The sequence below is a fragment of the Erpetoichthys calabaricus genome, chromosome 8, assembly GCF_900747795.2.
Source record: "Erpetoichthys calabaricus chromosome 8, fErpCal1.3, whole genome shotgun sequence".
Classification (NCBI taxonomy): domain Eukaryota; kingdom Metazoa; phylum Chordata; class Cladistia; order Polypteriformes; family Polypteridae; genus Erpetoichthys; species Erpetoichthys calabaricus.
Genome location: NC_041401.2, coordinates 61538155 through 61557658, shown reverse-complemented (window position 1 = coordinate 61557658; position 19504 = coordinate 61538155). Strand labels below are relative to the sequence as shown.

At 36.0% G+C, this 19504-nt stretch overlaps 1 protein-coding gene across 4 annotated transcripts in view; it reads left to right on the top strand.

Annotated features, from left to right (window-relative positions):
* Positions 1-16632, top strand: part of ddx52 (DEAD (Asp-Glu-Ala-Asp) box polypeptide 52) — a 43938-nt gene extending 27306 nt beyond the window's left edge. For 3 of the 4 annotated variants that reach the window (XM_051930404.1, XM_028806604.2, XM_051930406.1), the window contains 5 exons: positions 1690-1840; positions 3287-3362; positions 6010-6081; positions 9199-9297; positions 16159-16632. In XM_051930404.1, coding sequence (XP_051786364.1) covers positions 1690-1840; positions 3287-3362; positions 6010-6081; positions 9199-9297; positions 16159-16192 — 432 coding nt within the window. In that variant the 3' untranslated portion in view covers positions 16193-16632. Of the gene's footprint in view, positions 1-1689; positions 1841-3286; positions 3363-6009; positions 6082-9198; positions 9310-16158 lie in introns of all 4 variants that reach the window. The other variant, XM_051930405.1, reaches the window with a different exon arrangement.
* Positions 16633-19504: the final 2872 nt, after the last annotated feature.

Here is a 19504-nt window from a genome sequence, read left to right as displayed (position 1 = left end):
CAGATTTGTATGGTGGACAAACAAACATAGACTCTGCTTTATATATTAGATGTATTTAAACAGCTTCCCTAAAAAACCAAAATTTCCCCTGGGGACAAATAAAGTTCTATCTATCTGTCTATCTAACATACCTCAGTAATTTAACCCATTGTTGAAATGTTCATAGCAAATTAAACTTAGCACAATTACATTTTTCCAATTTTACATATTTATTCTCAATTATTATTCATTTTTCAAAGCCCCATCTCTCACTTTTATTAGTCATTGCAGTAATTTTGCTGTTTTGACCTAATGTTTCTAACTTAAGGTTACCTGATGTTGAGCAATGTATTAATTATGCCAGTAAAACCAAACCACAGAAAGGGGAATAGTAATGAAATAATTACCTGCAGCTTATTGCTTTGCATCCATATACTAAATGTCTCAAATTAATGTTGCATATCAACTGGTACTAGAATTGGTGGAAACTTTGTACGTCAACTTTATGTTGTGACAACGTTGTTATGACCTCTAAGCAGTGGACACCAGGCATCTGCTATTTCTGAATGGGGTGCTAGTCCTATATAGAGCACAAGCATTAGCTACAGTGTGTATTGTCACAAACTCGACACAGAGTCATAAAAAGGTTTGGGGCATAATTGGTTTCCTGGCTGCAAAAGTTGTTTAAATGAATATGACACCGATGTGCACATAACCGAGTCCAAAACAGAACTGAGGGAATAGGGAAAAGGTGCAGGCTTTTAAAGGGGAAGACAGGAAGTGAGATCATAGGGGTTGGGCTTATGAAGGTCTTCAGCCATTGGTTCGATCCCGGATGTGACATCACAGGTGCCGGAGCCAGCAAGGTCTCCTTCCATAGGCTCAGTCCCGGAAGTGACGTCAAGATAGCCAGGTGGAATTTCCCGGGAGTGGTCTACAGGAAAGGGAGAAAAAGAGTCCGTGCACTCTGCCACATCCCGGTATATCTCGGAACTGCCCTTACTCAAGCCCTTTAGCTGCCTCCCATGCGCACGTGCGTGATAGTATATAATATAATGTGTGTGTGTGTATACAGGAAGCTGTATTACTCTTTTCATTTTAAATGGTTTTATTTATCTATGGCCCAGTGTTTCACAAGCACTGAATGTGGCTTGCTCAGACATGTGTGATGTTTTGTAAAAAATAAATGGGCAAACCTGGTATGAAGTAAAAGTAGTGTAAACATTGCAGGGAGTTCTTGGTTATATCCCAGAGCTTGTAAGGTTAAATACACCAAAATCTAAACTCCTGATGATACATGGATGAAATATGCCAATTCTTTAAATGTTGTTCAATCTCCAAGCAAATTTTTCATTATCTTTAAATAAAAAATAAACATAAATTATTTTTCATATTTAATTGTAGTGCAATGTTTTTTTGTAGTGATTGTTATTTGCTCTGAATTGGGAAGCTGGTGTTTAGAGTTTCCCTTTTACGATATAAATTTAAATGGCCGTAGTACATAGTAGGGCTAATGTAATACAAACATACTCAGAAGCATGTTAATCAAAATTGTTTGAAAAGGCTTTTATGTAAGCTACTTGTTTGCTTACTTATTATAAGCACATGCTATACAAAAGACTTTTTATTTCTATAGGTTTTCACATTTTGCAAAAGTAATACAAAACAGTAAACTTACTAGGAATGCTATTTCTTTTCTCTGTTCTGCAGCGAGACAATGTAGTCTCCAGTTTTCGAGCTGGGAAGATTTGGGTGCTGATTTGTACGGCATTGTTGGCTAGAGGTATTGACTTTAAAGGGGTCAACTTGGTCATCAACTATGATTTTCCTACCAGTGCAATTGAATACATCCACCGGGTTGGTAAGTCCTACAGATCTGTGTATTTTTCTTGAATTACTCAGACTTGCAGTAATCACTGGAAGCTTTTAGAATCTTTGCCATCTTCCAAATCTATTTCTGTCTTATTACAATTTTGATATTTTGCACAATAGTATTTTGCATCCTTTTTAGCTTTATCGACTCCATTCCAGATTCACCCTGGTAAAGTATTTCTATTATATGTACCCAGTGTTTGCCTTATTTGGAAACCTGGAACTCACACTTTAAAAGTGCTTTAAGTGTGTTATATGTACTATACCTGGTAGCTATTCTTAAAAATATTCCAGTATTTGTTTTGTGGACACAAACCTTAAAGTTTAGAACATGTGATACAACTCAAGTTTGAAGCTGGGAGCCTTAGTATTTTCACTTTTTTGTGCTCTTATTTTATTTCCAAACTATGTCAGAAAGCTGATGCTTTTTCCTCACTGGTCAACAAGCATTTTGCTACTGGGATTCTTTCACCTGTACTTTAACAAATTTCACTTTCTGACTCCAAATCTGAAAAACGTTTTCGTCCAGCACATCCCGTTTTTTAGTTATGATGTTCCAGGTCTTGGACAACTAGGGTGACTGGACAGTAAAGGCGATGCATTTCAGCATTTAAGAAATAAGTTTGGTCTCAAGAAAAGTGAAGCCAAAATTAAGGAAGGTGTTTTTGTTGGCCCTGAAATCCGTGAACTGATGCTTGACGATGAGTTCAAAAAGAAACTGAAGCCAACTGAATCAGCACCCTCATTTGTGCATGTTGTCCAGAATTTTCTTGACAGCCATAGAGCAGAGAATTATACTGAGCTTGTGGAGAATATGCTGAAAGTATATTAGCTTACAGGAGCCAGAATGTCACTGAAGACACATTTTTTACATTCTCATCTCGACTTTTTTTTACCAAATCTAAGCAATGTCAGAGATGAGCATGGGGAAAGATTTCATCAATATATAAAGGTGATGTAAAACTGATATCGGGGAAAATTTACTGCGATGGGTGACTACTGTTGGTTCTTGCAAAGAGAGACAGATGTGCAGTACAAACGCAAAAGCGATTGCCTCCAACGTTTTTGGGCACGCTGACCTCACTTTTATATTGAGGTAAACTGACATAAATATACTTTAATGTGTCTCTGGTATCGTCTTCTGGTTTGTTTTCAGAATAAACACATCAAAACAATTTTGGTGGGACATAGTCCCAACTCCAGATATCATGTTGATATATTATATTGATATTCAAAAGTGTCAAAACGTCAATGATGTGTATTTCAAAAGCCTAATGCGCTAGCTTAATTCCGATTTCATATATGAAATCAGTGTAAAAAACTTAATAAAGGGCTGCTCTGAAGTTCCCAGAAGCAAACAAAAAATATTTTTTGTAGACCAGTGAATGTGATTGTAAACTATCTCTCCATTAAATTGCATTATTGTAATTGACAGGACGCACAGGAAGAGCTGGAAATAGAGGAAAGGCAATTACTTTTTTCACTGAAGAGGACAAACCATTACTAAGGAGGTAAAACTTCGTCCCATGCAACTTGTTTTTAAGTAGAGCACTAAGTTCTATAGCATTACCAAAACCCAGAACCAGTTTACATATACTCCTGCAGTAGATTAGTTCTACTAAAAACAGACGTAATGAATTCTTGGCTTTATTACGGCTATGTAGCACCAGTAGAATTGGTTAACTTATAAGTTCAAATTCAAATCTGTGCTGTTTGTTATTTTACCCCAAAATCTTCAATAGATATACAGTAATCCCTCGCTATATCGTGCTTCGCCTTTCGCGGCTTCACTCCATCGCGGATTTTATATATAAGCATATTTAAATATATATCGCGGATTTTTTGCTGGTTCGCGGATTTCTGCGGACAATGGGTCTTTTAATTTCTGGTACATGTTTCCTCAGTTGGTTTGCCCAGTTGATTTCATACAAGGGACGCTATTGGCAGATGGCTGAGAAGCTACCCAACTTACTTTTCTCTCTCTCTTGCGCTGACTTTCTCTGATCCTGACGTAGGGGGATTGAGCAGGGGGGCTGTTCGCATGCCTAGACGATACGGACGCTCGTCTAAAAATGCTGAAAGATTATCTTCACGTTGCTACCTTCTGTGCAGCTGCTTCCTGAAGCGACATGCTGCACGGTGCTTCGCATACTTAAAAGCTCGAAGGGCACGTACTGATTTTTGATTGAAAAACAAACTCTCTCTCTCTCTCTATCTCTCTCTCTTTCTCTGCTCCTGACGGAGGGGGTGTGAGCTGCCGCCTTCAACAGCTTTGTGCTGCGGTGCTTCGCATACTTAAAAGCCAAACAGCCCTATTCATTTGTTTGCTTTTCTCTATCTCTCTGACATGCTCTGCTCCTGACGCGCACTCCTTTTGAAGAGGAAGATATGTTTGCATTCTTTTAATTGTGAGACGGAACTGTCATCTCTGTCTTGTCATGGAGCACAGTTTAAACTTTTGAAAAAGAGACAAATGTTTGTTTGCAGTGTTTGAATAACGTTCCTGTCTCTCTACAACCTCCTGTGTTTCTGCGCAAATCTGTGACCCAAGCATGACAATATAAAAATAACCATATAAACATATGGTTTCTACTTCGCAGATTTTCTTATTTCGCGGGTGGCTCTGGAACGCAACCCCCGCGATGGAGGAGGGATTGCTGTACTGCTATTTTGACTCACTAAACAAATAAGGTGTTGACCCTTTTGTGTTGACGGTGGGTAAAAAAAAAAAAAACAACTTTTCTACACAAAGATGTATCTTTTCAGAGTGAAAAGTAAAATTTGGAAAGCTCCAATAATGGCAAATATTCTGAAATCTGCTATATACATATAAAGGCTGACTGAAAATAACTGAATTTATAATTCAAAGCTTTGCACAAGTGTGGTAGAAAGACTTCAAAACCTAAAGGCTGCTACCGAAGAAACAAGTGTACACACTCGATAAAGGGTGTGTTTTTTTTTTTTTTTTTTTTTTGCTGCTCCCCAATGGGGGCATGAAGGTGGGAAAATGATTGATGTCTTAAAAAACTCTAAAAATTCATTGGCATAAGGATAAGAGAATAGCCTGTTTTCAAATGTAAAACAGTCTGTCCTGCAGTGCTGTGACACACTTGGTGGAGACTATAAACTTTGCTGTTGCAACTCCTGTTTTCCTATACAGTAATCCCTCCTCCATCGCGGGGGTTGCGTTCCAGAGCCACCCGCGAAATAAGAAAATCCGCGAAGTAGAAACCATATGTTTATATGGTTATTTTTATATTGTCATGCTTGGGTCACAGATTTGCGCAGAAACACAGGAGGTTATAGAGAGACAGGAACGTTATTCAAACACTGCAAACAAACATTTGTCTCTTTTTCAAAAGTTTAAACTGTGCTCCATGACAAGACAGAGATGACAGTTCAGTCTCGCAATTAAAAGAATGCAAACATATCTTCCTCTTCAAAGGAGCAAACAAATCATAAGCTTTATATTTCCTGTACTTTTTAAGCCAGAAAATTCTTAAGTGAAACAGAAAATTTTGTTTCTGGTCTGAGTTCACCACTTCTAGTTGTGGTGAAAATCATTGTATGTGTTAATATATCAGTGAAAGAAAAATGGGCAGGGGGAACAAGATGAAATCAGGCCACCAATGACCTTATCTTTTTCTAATGACTTAATATATAAGCTGCAATTTTATTTTTTGAAAATAATGTCTGATTATTACATACATTATAATTGTGTCTTTGAAGAATTTTTGTTGATATTGAAAAAACAGAGAATGATACTATTGCTGGTGGTAACTGGCTTGTTTTATACTTCCACACTACATTTTTTGCTGTGTAGAAATAATGTGCTTCTAGACATGAACAATGATGACACTGAACAAAAAAATATTTTTCAAATTCCCACCAGACAATTAAAGTAATTATGAGAGTGTGAAGGGCCACTTTCACTTTATTAGGCCACCTCAGTGTGTCTGTCTGTTACTTATTTAACATGGCATTGAGCTATTTTATCTGAAATGAATCATTGTTGCTTTACTATCTTGCCATATTATCTTTAACTAAATAAAGAAGATAATGAATCTAAATGATGTGTTACGGATTTGTTCTACAGATTTGTCTTTGAATTGCACAAATTAAATTTGATCTAATCAGTCTGTTCTGACTTTCCCTTAGTATTGCCACTGTAATCAAACAGGCTGGATGCCCTGTTCCTGACTACATGGTGGGTTTCAAAAAGCTGCACAGGTATGAATCTGATAAAATCATTTATATATTTGAAAAGGCTAAAATATTTTTACCCTTCTGAAAAAAGCATACAAATGACAGATTGAAAAGAAGGCGCCTTAATTTGAATCAGGAATGTGACCACCATTGCAAGCAATTTTATTGCCAGAAAGCTTTTGTGGGAATTAGTGTTGAAATGCTGTTACATAGTACTAAATTTTTGCCATCCTTATTGAATGTTTTATGTGTTTATATGTTTATGTAGTCTATATAGTATCTTAATGCTTTTGTGCTTGGTAGAATTGTGGTGTGCCTTGGGATTTTTTTTGGGATACAAAAAGTGTGCCACCACAGAAGAAAGTCTGGAAAACACTGCTCTTACCTACACCTTTGCTCCTGCAAGCTAAGAAAGATCTCCGAAGCAGCTTTCTTTCTTAAAAACTGACATTGCTCATTACTTATGTGGTTATGTTGCATTCTTGGCATAAATTAGTGAAGATACTGCAAACTCGAATCATTTGTAGGGATATTCATTACACTTCTATCTGATTGAATGTTGTCATTAGATTTAGGGCAGTCAGCAATGTAAGCTGGCTGGCAGACTGGCGAGTTAAATACAAAGATACTAGAGAATTATTTTGGTTTCAGTGCCGCACAAAGATAACTTATTTAGCAATTATGTGATATGATATTGACTTAATTTTCTTACAGAAACATGGAATGAAAAAAAGCATAATTTTTACTTACGCAGTTTTTCTCCAGCATTGCACCAGGACTGCCGTAAACCCTCTTCCCATTTACCTTTACTCCTACTCCCCTGCACCAATGTCAGTATATAAATCAAGAAAGTGAACCACTAGTGCTATCAATTGACATGTGGTGTATTATTGTGAACCACATAATATGAAATGTTAGACTTTTATATAAAAACTTTATTTCATAAAATTTTGAAAGGTAGTACAGTATATAAATATGATACTGGATGTGTGTGTGTGTGTAATTTTGTTTAGGTAAATGCTTATTATTTCACAATGTTTAAAAAAAAAAAACTAAAAAAAAAAAAAAAAAAACATGAAAATGCTGCCCTGACCAAAACACTGCCTGAGGTGTTTGGCTCATTTCTGGCCATGGATGTGACCATATTTTTAATGCATTAAGTGGGCCACATTAATTGAAAAAAATAATGTTAATTTTCCCATGCCTAATATAATGTATATAGAGAGACACAGTACTGATCAAAAGTTTTAGAACACCTTGGTTTTTTCAGTTTTTCTTCAAATTTAATCATTGGAAATGCAATGAATGATCTAAAATGGTGAAAGCTAAGCAGTAAACTGTCAGAGGATTAAATTTAAAGATAAGGTTTGCAAAAAACTGAAAAAAAGGAAATCTCAGAATATCACAAATGGGCTGCCTTCAGGAAACAAATATTGGGTTACAATAATGGCATTGTATAACAGATGGTAATACAATGTTCTCCAGCAATTAAAGAAAATTGAGCCTTGCAAGTTAAAGCAAACAATTTACACAGGTGTCCCAACTTCTGTTGATTACTTTAACCCTCTGTCTGTCTTAAAGTAGAGTTGGAACAGACTCTGTTAATGCACCCTCTGAAATACTACTTGGACAATACTACACTGTAGAAAGTTGTCATTTCTAGTGATATTGGCAAGAAAACAGCAATTAACAAATGAATTGAGACAAAGCATTATTACTTTTAGAAGTGTAGGCCTTTCATTTAGAGAAGTTGCAAAAAAAAAAAAAAAATCAAGTGATTATGATGTCCTACACAATCCGGAGGCAATTGGAAAATGGAAGAAGCTCTGATAGGAAGAGATCTGGCAGACCCAAAGTCACATCTCAATCAGAAGGCAAATTTCTGAGGGTCACCAACTTGCATGACTCTAACCCTAACTCTCCGCTTATTCATTCGTCTGTCCACGCTATTTTTGAGTGGTGGTGTTGTGCTGGTGGAATTCAATTGGCAGCCACACTTGTCTGCACTGAGGATAAAAAAAGACAGGGTGCGTTAAAATAGCTCACTTGCTACAGCATTGTTATTGACAGTTATTAACAAATAAAAAAAACACAGGTTGGCTAATTTTCCTTTTTCTATAAGGTCACGAAATGTTAATCAAATCAACCAAGGCATGTTTAAGAATTTTGGGGTATTTTGTTCTTCTGTTGTAGGGGGGGATTTGACCCCTAGATACTAGCATGTCAAAATGTCTTTTTTTAATGGGTACCTAGTGTCCTAGATGTACAATCCTGCCAAATTTCAGCTTTGTAGCTAAACAGGAAGTAGTGTTTTTGTTGATGAGTGAGTGAGTGAGTGAACTTTGCATTTTATACAGTGGCATGTAAAAGTATTCAGTCCCCTCAAAAGTCATAATAATTTTCTGAATGACAAAAACATTTGTATACATATTTATCCATTCAGTATTTCAAGGTAAACTCTTATGCTGCAACAACACATTTCCAAAGTCAAAATAAACCATTTCCTATAGATATTTTAAATGAAGAAGAAAAACTGAATAGTTAGTGTTTGCACAAGTATTCAAGCCCTGCATATTAATACTTTGTTGAGAGCCCTTTTGCTGCAATAACAGCCTTAATTCTTCTGTGGTACGTATGTACCAGTTTTGCACATTGTTTAGGAGTGATTCTTCTCCATTCTTCTTGGTAGAATTTATAGAGATCTTTTAGAGTTCACATTAAAAATACTGAAAGGATAAATTGTGTACAAATAATTTGTCATGCAGAAAATTATAATGACTGAAGTGGATTTAACAGTTTTGCATGCCCATGTATGTATGTACTTATATAATATACACACACACACACACACACACACAGAGTGGGGAGAAATAAGTATTTCACTAGTCAACATTTTTTCAGTTAATAAGTTTCCAATGAGGTCGCTCACATGAAATTCTCATGTTGACACATTCAATACTTATTTCTCCCCACTGTGTGTGTGCGTGTATAAGGAATTTTAGGCCTTCAGTCCATTGGCACCTTATTTTGGTCAGATTACACTTGCATTTTAGAAAATAAGTATTAACAGCTGTATAAAATTAAATCATTGCTTGATAGCGAACTTGTTTTCTTTTAATTTGGTTCTTTCTTTCCTTGTAGTAAAAAGAGAAGGAGACTACTTAAGAAGCCTCCAAGAAGAGAGACCATTCGGACAACCCCTAAATTCCTGTTAAAGAAAAGAAAAAGAAATACTACAGAGTAAGAGATACTGTTTTGTTTTCTGATGAGTACTGGCAGTGTCCCAAAATTTATATTACTTTTAATACAATGTGCTACATTTTTGTCACCAGTTTATCATCTATTTTCCAAATTGTCCCAACTTAGTTTCCTCTACTGTCCAAGGTACTAGGCATCCTTTAGTGTGAGATGCAAGGATGCCCAGGTGTCAGGTGATGTAAAATGTTTTAAGAGGTTAGTTTGAGACATATACTTGTGTTTGTTTTATATATATATATATATATATATATATATATATATATATATATAATAAAATATTATGGGGTGCCAAGCAGGCAAATACAATGATTTTCTGAATATATAAAGTCAAAGCTTGAAAATATACAGTCAGCGTCCGAATATGTAAAGTTGTTCCTGAATATATAAAGGCAGCATCCGAATATATAAAGTCAGTATTGAAATATATAAAACTATTCCCGAATATATAAAGTCATTCCTGAATACAGTATATTTAATCAAAACTTGGATATACTGTATAAAGTCATTCCTGATTATATAATCAGGCTTTGATGTTATATATAAAGTCATTCCTGAATATATAAAGTCAGCGTCAGAACATATAAAGTCATTCCCGAATATATAAAGTTAGGACAATTCACAAATAAAATGGTCTAGTTCCATTAAATATTCTCTAATTTCCGTGCTTGTCATTTTACTCATACTAGTGAAAGGTAAACTTCGGCAGAAACCACTCAGAGTCGATCAGGCTTGTGAGGTTTGTCCAGAAATGTGCCCATACAAAAAGAATAAATACATACTGTATAGTGTTCAAAATGCCGGGCACACACATCATTTTGAATACATTTTATATATATATATACATACAGTCATATGAAAAAGTTTGGGAGCCCCTCTCAGCCTGCATAATAATTGATTCTACTTTCAACAAAAAAGGTAACAGCGTTATGTCTTTCATTTCCTAGGAGTACTGGGGTGTTTTCCGAACAAAGATTTTTAGTGAAGCAGTATTTAGTTTTATGAAATTAAATCAAATGTAAAAAACTGGCTGCGCAAAAATTGTCCCCTTTGTAATTTTGCTGATTTGAATACATGTAACTGCTCAATACGGATTACTTGCAACACCAAATTGGTTGGATTAGCTTGTTAAGCCTTGAACTTCATAGACAGGTGTGTCCAGTCATGAGAAAAGGTATTTAAGGTAGTCAATTGCAAGTTCTGCTTCCCTTTGACTCTCCTCTGAAGAGTTACAGCATGGAATCCTCAAAGCAACTCTCAAAAGATCTGAAATCAAAGATTGTTCAGTATCATGGTTCAGGGGGAGGCTACAAAAAGCTATTTCAGAAGTTTAAACTGACAGTTTCAACTGTAAGGAATGTAATCAAGAAATGGAAGTCCACAGGCACAGTTGCTGTTAAACCCAGGTCTGGCAGGCCAAGAAAAATACAGGAGTGGCATATGTGCAGGATTGTGAGAATGGTTACAGACAACCCACAGATCACCTCCAAAGACCTGCAAGAACATCTTGCTGCAGATAGTGTATCTGTACATTGTTCTAAAATTCAGCGCAATTTGCATAAAGAACATCTGTATGGCAGGGTGATGAGAAAGAAGCACTCACGCCACAAACAGAGTCGCTTGTTGTATGCAAATGCTCATTTAGACAAGCCAGATTCATTTTGGAACAAAGTGCTTTGTGGGGCTGTGTGGCTAGTTCAGGGACTGGGGTTCTTGTTAAAGTCGAGGGTCGAATGAATTCAACCCAACATCAACAAATTCTTCAGGATAATGTTCAAGCATCAGTCACAAAGTTGAAGTTACGCAGGGGTTGGATATTCCAACAAGACAATGACCTAAAACACAGTTTGAAATCTACAAAGGCATTCATGCAGAGGGAGAAGTACAATGTTCTGGAATGGCCGTCACAGTCCCCTGACTTGAATATCATTGAAATCTATGAGATGATTTGAAGCAGGCTGTCCATGCTCAGCAGCCATCAAATTTAACTGAACTGGAGAGATTTTGTATGGAAGAATGGTCAAAAATACCTCCATCCAGAATCCAGACACTCATCAAAGGTTATTGGAGGCGTCTAGAGGCTGTTATATTTGCAAAAGGAGGCTCAACTAAGTATTGATGTAATATCTCTGTTGGTGTGCCCAAATTTATGCACCTAATTTTGCTATGATGCATATTGCATATTTTCTGTTAATCCAATAAACTTAATGTCACTGCTGAAATACTACTGTTTCTATAAGGCATGTCATATATTAAAAGGAAGTTGCTATTTTGAAAGCTCAGCCAATGATAACCAAAAATCCAAAGAATTAATAGGGGTTCCCAAGCATTTTCATATGACTGTGTATATGTATCTCATCTGAATAAGTTTATGTTGCCTAATTACATTACGTTGTATTAGGAACTCATTGAGTTTGCTAAAAATGTGCCCGAGTAGTTACAATCAATAACTTTATATATAATCTAAATACTGTATTCAGGAATGAGTTTATATACTCTGATGCTGATTCTATATATAATCAGGCTTTGTCATTCTATATTCAGAAAATCAGTGTATTTGCCTGTTTGGCACTCTATTATTTATATATATATATATATATATATATATATATATATAATATAATATAATATACTAGCTGAAATACCCAGCATTGCCAGGGAGGAAAAAAAAATTTTTTAATTGTTTGAGAAAAATATAACTAAAAAAAACACAACTTTAAAAATAAATTAACAAACAATAAAGACTCACTAATGTGCTTGTATTGTTCACTGAAGTGACTTGTTATATACAATGTTTTTAGTTTTTCCATCTGTAGCCAATATATAAAGGTTCTTGGGACTTTCCACCCTTGAACATGCCACATAAAGTTGTCCATGTGAGAAACAGGCTGTTTCCAAATTGATTCCAGCAATTTCCAGTGATTGTCCTTGAGGTTTATTTATCAATATGGCAAAAGCCAGACAGACCGAAAATTGTAGCCTCTTAAAATCAAATGGCAAATCTGTTGGAATCAGTGGATTTCTGGGGATTAAAACATTTTCTCCTTTTGCACAGCCAGTTAGAATTGTTGCTTCTATAATATTGTGATATCTATATTACTAAACCACAGTTTAATTTATGCATGGACGGCGGACGCACCGAAGCGCATGCGCACTGTGCCGCAGCGCCCCAGAGTCAAACCCAGTGGCTTCCCAGAGTCAGTAGGTGGCGCCCAAACAACACAACCTGTAAATTAAACTTGCTCTAATCCACTGTGCCAGCAGTCAGTGTCAGCAGAGGCAAAGGAGTCACGGCTCCAAATGGAAAGAGCTCAACAATTTGTAATACAAAACTGAGTCAGTGCGTGGCGCCCAAACACCACGACCTGTAAACTACACCTGCTCTAATCCACTGTGCCAGCAGTCAGTGTGTGTAAGTTGGAGTATGCTTCCTAACAGTAAACGACTTCTACCTAACGACACAGCCACAGAACAACAAAGACGAGACCACATGGATAAAAACAATACACGGAAGCTCCTACGACGCGCTTCAGACACACCAGAAGCAAAGATGTCACGGCTCCACAATGAAAGAGCTCAACTAATGGAAATACAAAACGAGCCCGTATGGATAAACACAATGAACGAACGTGCCCACAACGCGCTTCTGACACAGCAGAAGCAAAGGAGTCACGGCTCCAAATGGAAGGAGCTCAACGATTAGTAATACAAACACAAGCCCGTATGGCTACGACCTGTAAACGAGCCCGTATGGATAAAAACAATGAACGAAGGCGCCCACACAAAGAAACCGCTTTAGTACAAATATGTTTATTTAATTAAATGAAAACTTTACCATGGCTACGACCTGTGAACTAAACCTGAGGTAAAACGTGCACGCCAGGTTGTACAGCCGCCCGAACGCGACCGCCCACACCACCGCACCGGATCCGCCGCCATGGTCACTTCAGCACACGAATCCACCGCCGTCATCAAACGACTTCTCAATGACAACACAGCCATAGAAAAACAAAAAAGAGAATGCATGGATAAAAACAAACGAAGGCGCAGATGAGTCACAGCTCCAAAAAGAAACCGCTTTAGTACAAATATGTTTATTTAATTAAATGAACTTTCCCAGGACGCACCCACCCTCCATGATATTTCATCCCTCCAAGTATCGGAGGGAACAGAAAGTGATTGCCATTCTTGGATTTGCGATTCTTTCGAGAATTGCGGGCTTGCTGGTAAATTTATAAAACAAAATCTTTTACCATTGCACAGTCTTGGAGGATCCAGATTTCAAATCAACATGATTGGAGCACCAATTTTCAGTTCCAGATTGTGAGGTAGAAATCCAGCAGGATTCAATGAATTAAGAAATTCTATTGGATAAAATACAGATTGAGCAGGGTCCATGTTAGTGTCAATAGATTTGTATTGCTTGCTGTCACTAGGTAACATGTTTTGAATTTGAAGATTTGTCATTTTTGGGAGCCAAAAATGCTCTTTCACACAGCCACTGATGATTTTTATAATTTTCTTTAATATGTGGAAATACTTTATTCTTCAGATTGGTTGCTTTTATGGAGCACACCAGAAATGTTCCGAGTTGCAACTGGGTAACATACATACATGACCGAATCTCCAATCAGTCTCTTCCAATTGAAATTCTTTTACAATTAATTAAAGATTAAACACTTTACCTATATAAATAAATATAAGTTAAATATCATAGCTATATTTGGTCTATACTTTATCTTTGATTTTTGATAACTTAATTATGTAGCTTTTTGATTATGAACGTATTAAAAAAAAAAAAAAAAAGTTGTACTTTTTACGAAATAACAAAATACATATGCTACGATGCTGCAAAACAAATGACATTTCATTCACTAATGAATAAACAAAAATCGCAAAGAGAGCTGCTGAATCCACATAATAAATATGAGATGTTTATGGCAGATAAAAAATAAAATTGCTTCCTTAATTATAATAGACGGCCTATATTCATCAAAATATAATCACGGAATACATTCAAGGTAGTGTAAAAACGATGGGAAAAGCGAACCCTTTTTTTGAGGTTTTTTGACTGATTTAATTTTTTTGTGGTGTAGTAATAAATTTTTACATGCAGAATTTTTGACAACACAAAAACATCAGTTAAATTAATATTATTATTAGGTTGATTTAATTCTATTACCACTACAACATTGTTACAATAAGAATAATGCAAGATGAAAATAAAGCTAATAGAAACAAACATTAAATGACAAAAAAAATTATACTACAGATTTTTCATGATAAAACTGTCGGTTGCTTTTACGGTGCACACCAGAAACGTTTTGAGCATCAACTGGATGATAACATACATACAAGACTGCAAGATTGTTACAGTCTACTTATATATAGCGCTTTGAGTACTGAGAAAAGCGCTATATAAATGTAATGAATTATTATATATAATTTTTTTTTTTTTATATAAATCTCCTTTTAGGCCTCCTCCACTCCACCCCATCATAATGCACCTCTTCACACCTTTTTCCCCCCAAGCCTCCAACCATCATCTTGGTTCTTTCCTGCATTAACCTTGAGGGGTTTCATTTCCAGAGTAGATTTCTTATTCAGTTCACTTCACTTTGTGTCATCACTGTGAGATCATTGGCATACAAGACCTCCCACAGCAATCTTCCATGAACATTCCTGGTCACCACCTCCATCATTATCACAAAAAGCAGTGGACTCAGAAGGCAACCCTGGTGTGGCCCAATCTTCCCCTAAAAACTTTCATTATCTTCCTTCTGCTGTGCTGACCCTGTTTTGTGCTTTACTATGGTTAGTATCTGCAGTGATACAAATGTATTTTTCCATAACCAACTTTCTTATTGCCCGCCTCACCACCTCTTTTGGAATTTTCTCAGATACATTCCTCAGACCTACTAATGTATAATGAAGTTTTTTTCCCCTTCACCAGATGCTTTTTCTGTATTATGTACTATTTAAAGCACCAGAGGGTAACTCTAACTTAAATAGGTTTACAAAAGGTTGAAATGCATTTCTAGAATAGATTTATAAACAAAGTCTCTGGCAACATCAAAGATTTTTACTTGCTTAAGAAAATTTGGTTTTTAGTCTGTTCAGGAAATTTTGGAAACAAGACAGACTATGAATTTTTTTTATAACTCTACAATTATGAAAGTGTATATCTGGACAACTCTGCATTTCCTAGGCAGGTAAAGTAACTTACTGATGGTGTGAGCCAGTGTTGTTTCCTGCTTTTATAAATTATAACAATACATTAAAGAGTAAGTGAGAGAGTGGGATTGTGTGAACTTTGTAAATAGTTACAGGCCTATTCTATAAATTAACTTGGCTTTTATGATCACATAGGAAGAGACAGGTGTTGACACATTTCATTTGACAATCTCTGGGGAGTATTTTGTAGGAGTAAATGCTTTGCTCATCTAGGGATCTCATGCATGTTTTGCAAATAAAGCTACTGAGTCATTTATAGCTTTTTACTCCATTTGATCAAAACAGTGAATATTGCCATGTCAAGTGAAGATCCAACCAAGGCAATACATTCTCAATTGGAATATACCAGATAGAATTATTTTTTGGCAACAGGTTTTGTTTTCACAGTTTCATTAGAGGGAATATCTTTTTATCATAATAAAGGTAAGATAAAAATGTGTTTATACCTGGGGCATAAATACCCAGTCATGCATAAAATATTAAAATCATTATGTTGATTCAATAGTAAATTTCACCTTCAAAAAGTATTATGTAGGCATAGGTTTTAAGGGAACATAAATAAACACCACAATCTGGATATGAATGTATTTATTTATTGTATTTCTCTTTCAGGAAGCCAAACCAGAAAAGCAAGGAAGAAAAATGAAGAAAAATAATAAAGAAAGTCCAAAGCCTCCTCTTTTGGAAATTCCAACAAAATGACCATGCTGCAATGCAAAAACAACTTATTTCAGCATGGACAGCTGGATATTTTCAGTTGCAGGCCATGAAAAAATAATCCTGATTTGGCTTCTAGACTGCATTTCTGACTGCCTTCTCCTGTTTTAAGTATTATTTGCAAGTGACTGTTGATCATAAGGGAGAAGTTACATTTGAAGTCAGACGTGGATCTGATTGATACAGTAAGACATTTCAGTAAACTGCTTTCTAACTTTTTATACCTGTACTCATAAAACAGTGAATATTCATAGAATGTGTCAGATGTGATTTCATTGTGAACTATTTGTTCTGTTATGTACAATTGTGAAACTGTAACAGTTGGAAACTAGCAATAAACTTGTGCTTTAGATATAATTTTAACAAGAACACTCATTGTTTTTTACACTCTTTTTCCTCAGTATTATAGTTGCACAAAATATATACAGCATAATGCAGGAAAACAGCATAACATTAAAAAATGCACAGTATTTAGTGGGTAAGTATAATATATAGGCTTGGTGTTCATAGTTAACAGTCAGAAAGCTTTCTGTTTTAAGTTCTCAGGAGTGGTACTATAGTTTATGCATATTCTGTGAGGTTTTAGATTATATGTTGTAGTACCTTATGATATTACACTTACATAACAGCTGAGTGTGTGTTTAGAATTTTGTTTTCCAGCACATGCACATTCAGTTTGTGAATTTCCCCTTGGGATTAATAAAGTATCTATCTATCCATCCATCCATCCATCCATGCTTTATTATGACAATGTTTGATGCAGGGCACTACAATTATAGATAATTCAGTCTGAATACATTTTCAGGGGAGCGGGGTGTTACAGCCCTTTGAATGGTCTTTCTGTCTTGTTGGGTTGTGTTTCCCTAGCACACCATGAAGCCACCAATTAGAAGAATTTTCAGTGGTTTTGATGACCAATGACAAAATCAGTTGAGTTGCCTATCTACTTCTAGGACCACTCATGTCACATTTTGAAATGTTAGTATATTTATTTTATTACAACCGGTGTTTCTTCAAAAGCCATTTTCAGAGTTTATCCAGCTACCCCCAAAACTATTTCTTTCCCAACTCTCCATGTTCCTAAGCATCTTTTGGGGGTGAGGCCCATTCTTTTTACATCACCTGACACAACCAGGCTCTGTTTCTTCTTCTGCTTCCTGCTGGGCCTCATCTCCACTTCTTTCTTACTTTACCTCTCCTCTGCCTTTCACTCCACCAAACCACTTTAGTCTGTTCTTCCTCATGTTACCATTTCTTTCTCTAAAACTTGGCATTTAAGTTTCTCCCACTCTGTGACACTTGGCACATCAAACTCATTATTATCTCCGCACTTCTCTGCTTTGCTTCATTGTCCAAATTTATCAGCGATATCTCATTCCCATATAGCATACTTTGTAAGTTTATTTTATAAATGTTTCCCTTCAGTACCAAGGAGGCCTCTTTAAAAAGTAAGAATGGGGACAGTTCCTGGAATTTTTTTTTTTCCCCACGCATTTCTCACTCCTAATATTGCCGCCACTTCCACATCTGCACTCAACATGTCTTGGAAAAGAAGAACTCTCTCCAGAGTAAGTCCACTACTGATACCTAAATTTATGTTTACTATATCAGTATCTTACACTCCTCTCACACACTTTCTATGAAGAAAGGATGCCACCTGCAGACTTCTCTAGTCAAACCATTACAGGTTAACGTTTGACAACCTCTGCATTAAATTAACTTTATCACACATCTTTACAGCATACACCACATTGATGGAAATAAAAATCATGCTACTAAGTTTTGAATGGGTATCTGATATTGAAAAAGGTTCTCTGACTTTATGTTGGTAAGTGAAGATCTCTCATAATTAGTTATTATTTACTTAATACAAGGGTAAGCATTCATTACATGTATACCAAAAATATGAAAGGAATTATTAAACAATCTTAATGAAACAAAAATGTGATATGGTCTTTCATTGCTATTAGACGCTAAGTTGAATATGTGAACAGAAGACATTTTTAGTGAAAATATCATCTGAGAATGTACAGTTCTGCTGTCCCAGCTAGTTGCACTACTCTCACGTTACTTTTTGGTGTGGTCCTGAATATTACAACTTTCTGTGATATAGAATATATAATACACTATTCCCTTCTCAATCCTCTATGATTTGATTTCCCACAAAGGTCTTGCATGGGCTTTTTTTTTTTCGCTGGAATAATTTTCCTTCACATTTGCTTATTTTTAGGGTAGTTTTGTCTGCAAATATACACAGTTTTTATACCATAAATAGATATGCTGTTATGTCCACTGGATGTGCTACAGAGTTTCTTGTTCTTTTTTTGCTATGAGTGATCTGAATAGTCAGTATATAAATTGAAACACTTCCTTTCAAAATGTCAAATACTAAACTAAATCCTTGATGATAAGCACATGTATATAAAGCAGCAACTTCTGTTTAGAAGAGGGGCAGCTCAGTAATTAGCATTGCTTCCTCAGCTCTAGGCACCCACTCCAGTCACAGTCTTGGGTGTAGTTTACACTCTCTTATCCTTGTGATGTAGATTAATATTCAACCTTTTTATATTTGTTTATAAACTGGTATTTAAGGATTATTTAGTGACTTAAAAGAAATAGCCAAGTTATCGTGAACTACCCATAGTTAGAAATGTTATTACTTCTTGTCAACTTCTCTTTTGGGAGTGTAGTTTGTGGTAGGGGGTTAGGTGCATGCATCTCTCTCTACTTGTAACCAGTTTTGCAAGTGTATGTTGTTATAACCATATTTTCACCATAGACTGACTTTGGGAAGTAGCGCTATTTGTAGAGTGGGGTTGTGGTAGAGGCTTGTTTTGAGTTTTCTGCAAGAACTGTGGTGACCTCCGAGTAAGTAAGTGCATGCAGGAGCAACCTCTTTGCCTTCTAGTATCTCCTGTTGTCCCAACACATGCTGTTAAAGGGCTGTTTCCACATGCAGAACCTTGTTCTGTACCTTCCTTTTCCTTTCTGCAATCTCTATCCTGACAGAATACCTCACTACAGTGTCTACAAGAATTAAGATACTTTTGGCCAAGAGTGTTTACCACAGGGATATTATGAGAATCAAGAAAAATAACACCTTTTTATTGGCTACCTAAAAAAAATATAATATGCAAGATTTCAAGGCAGCTCAGGACCCTTCTTCATGCAAGTTGGGATGTGAAACTCTGATCCTGGAGAGCTGCAGAGACTGAAAGCATTTGTTCCAAACACTTTTTTT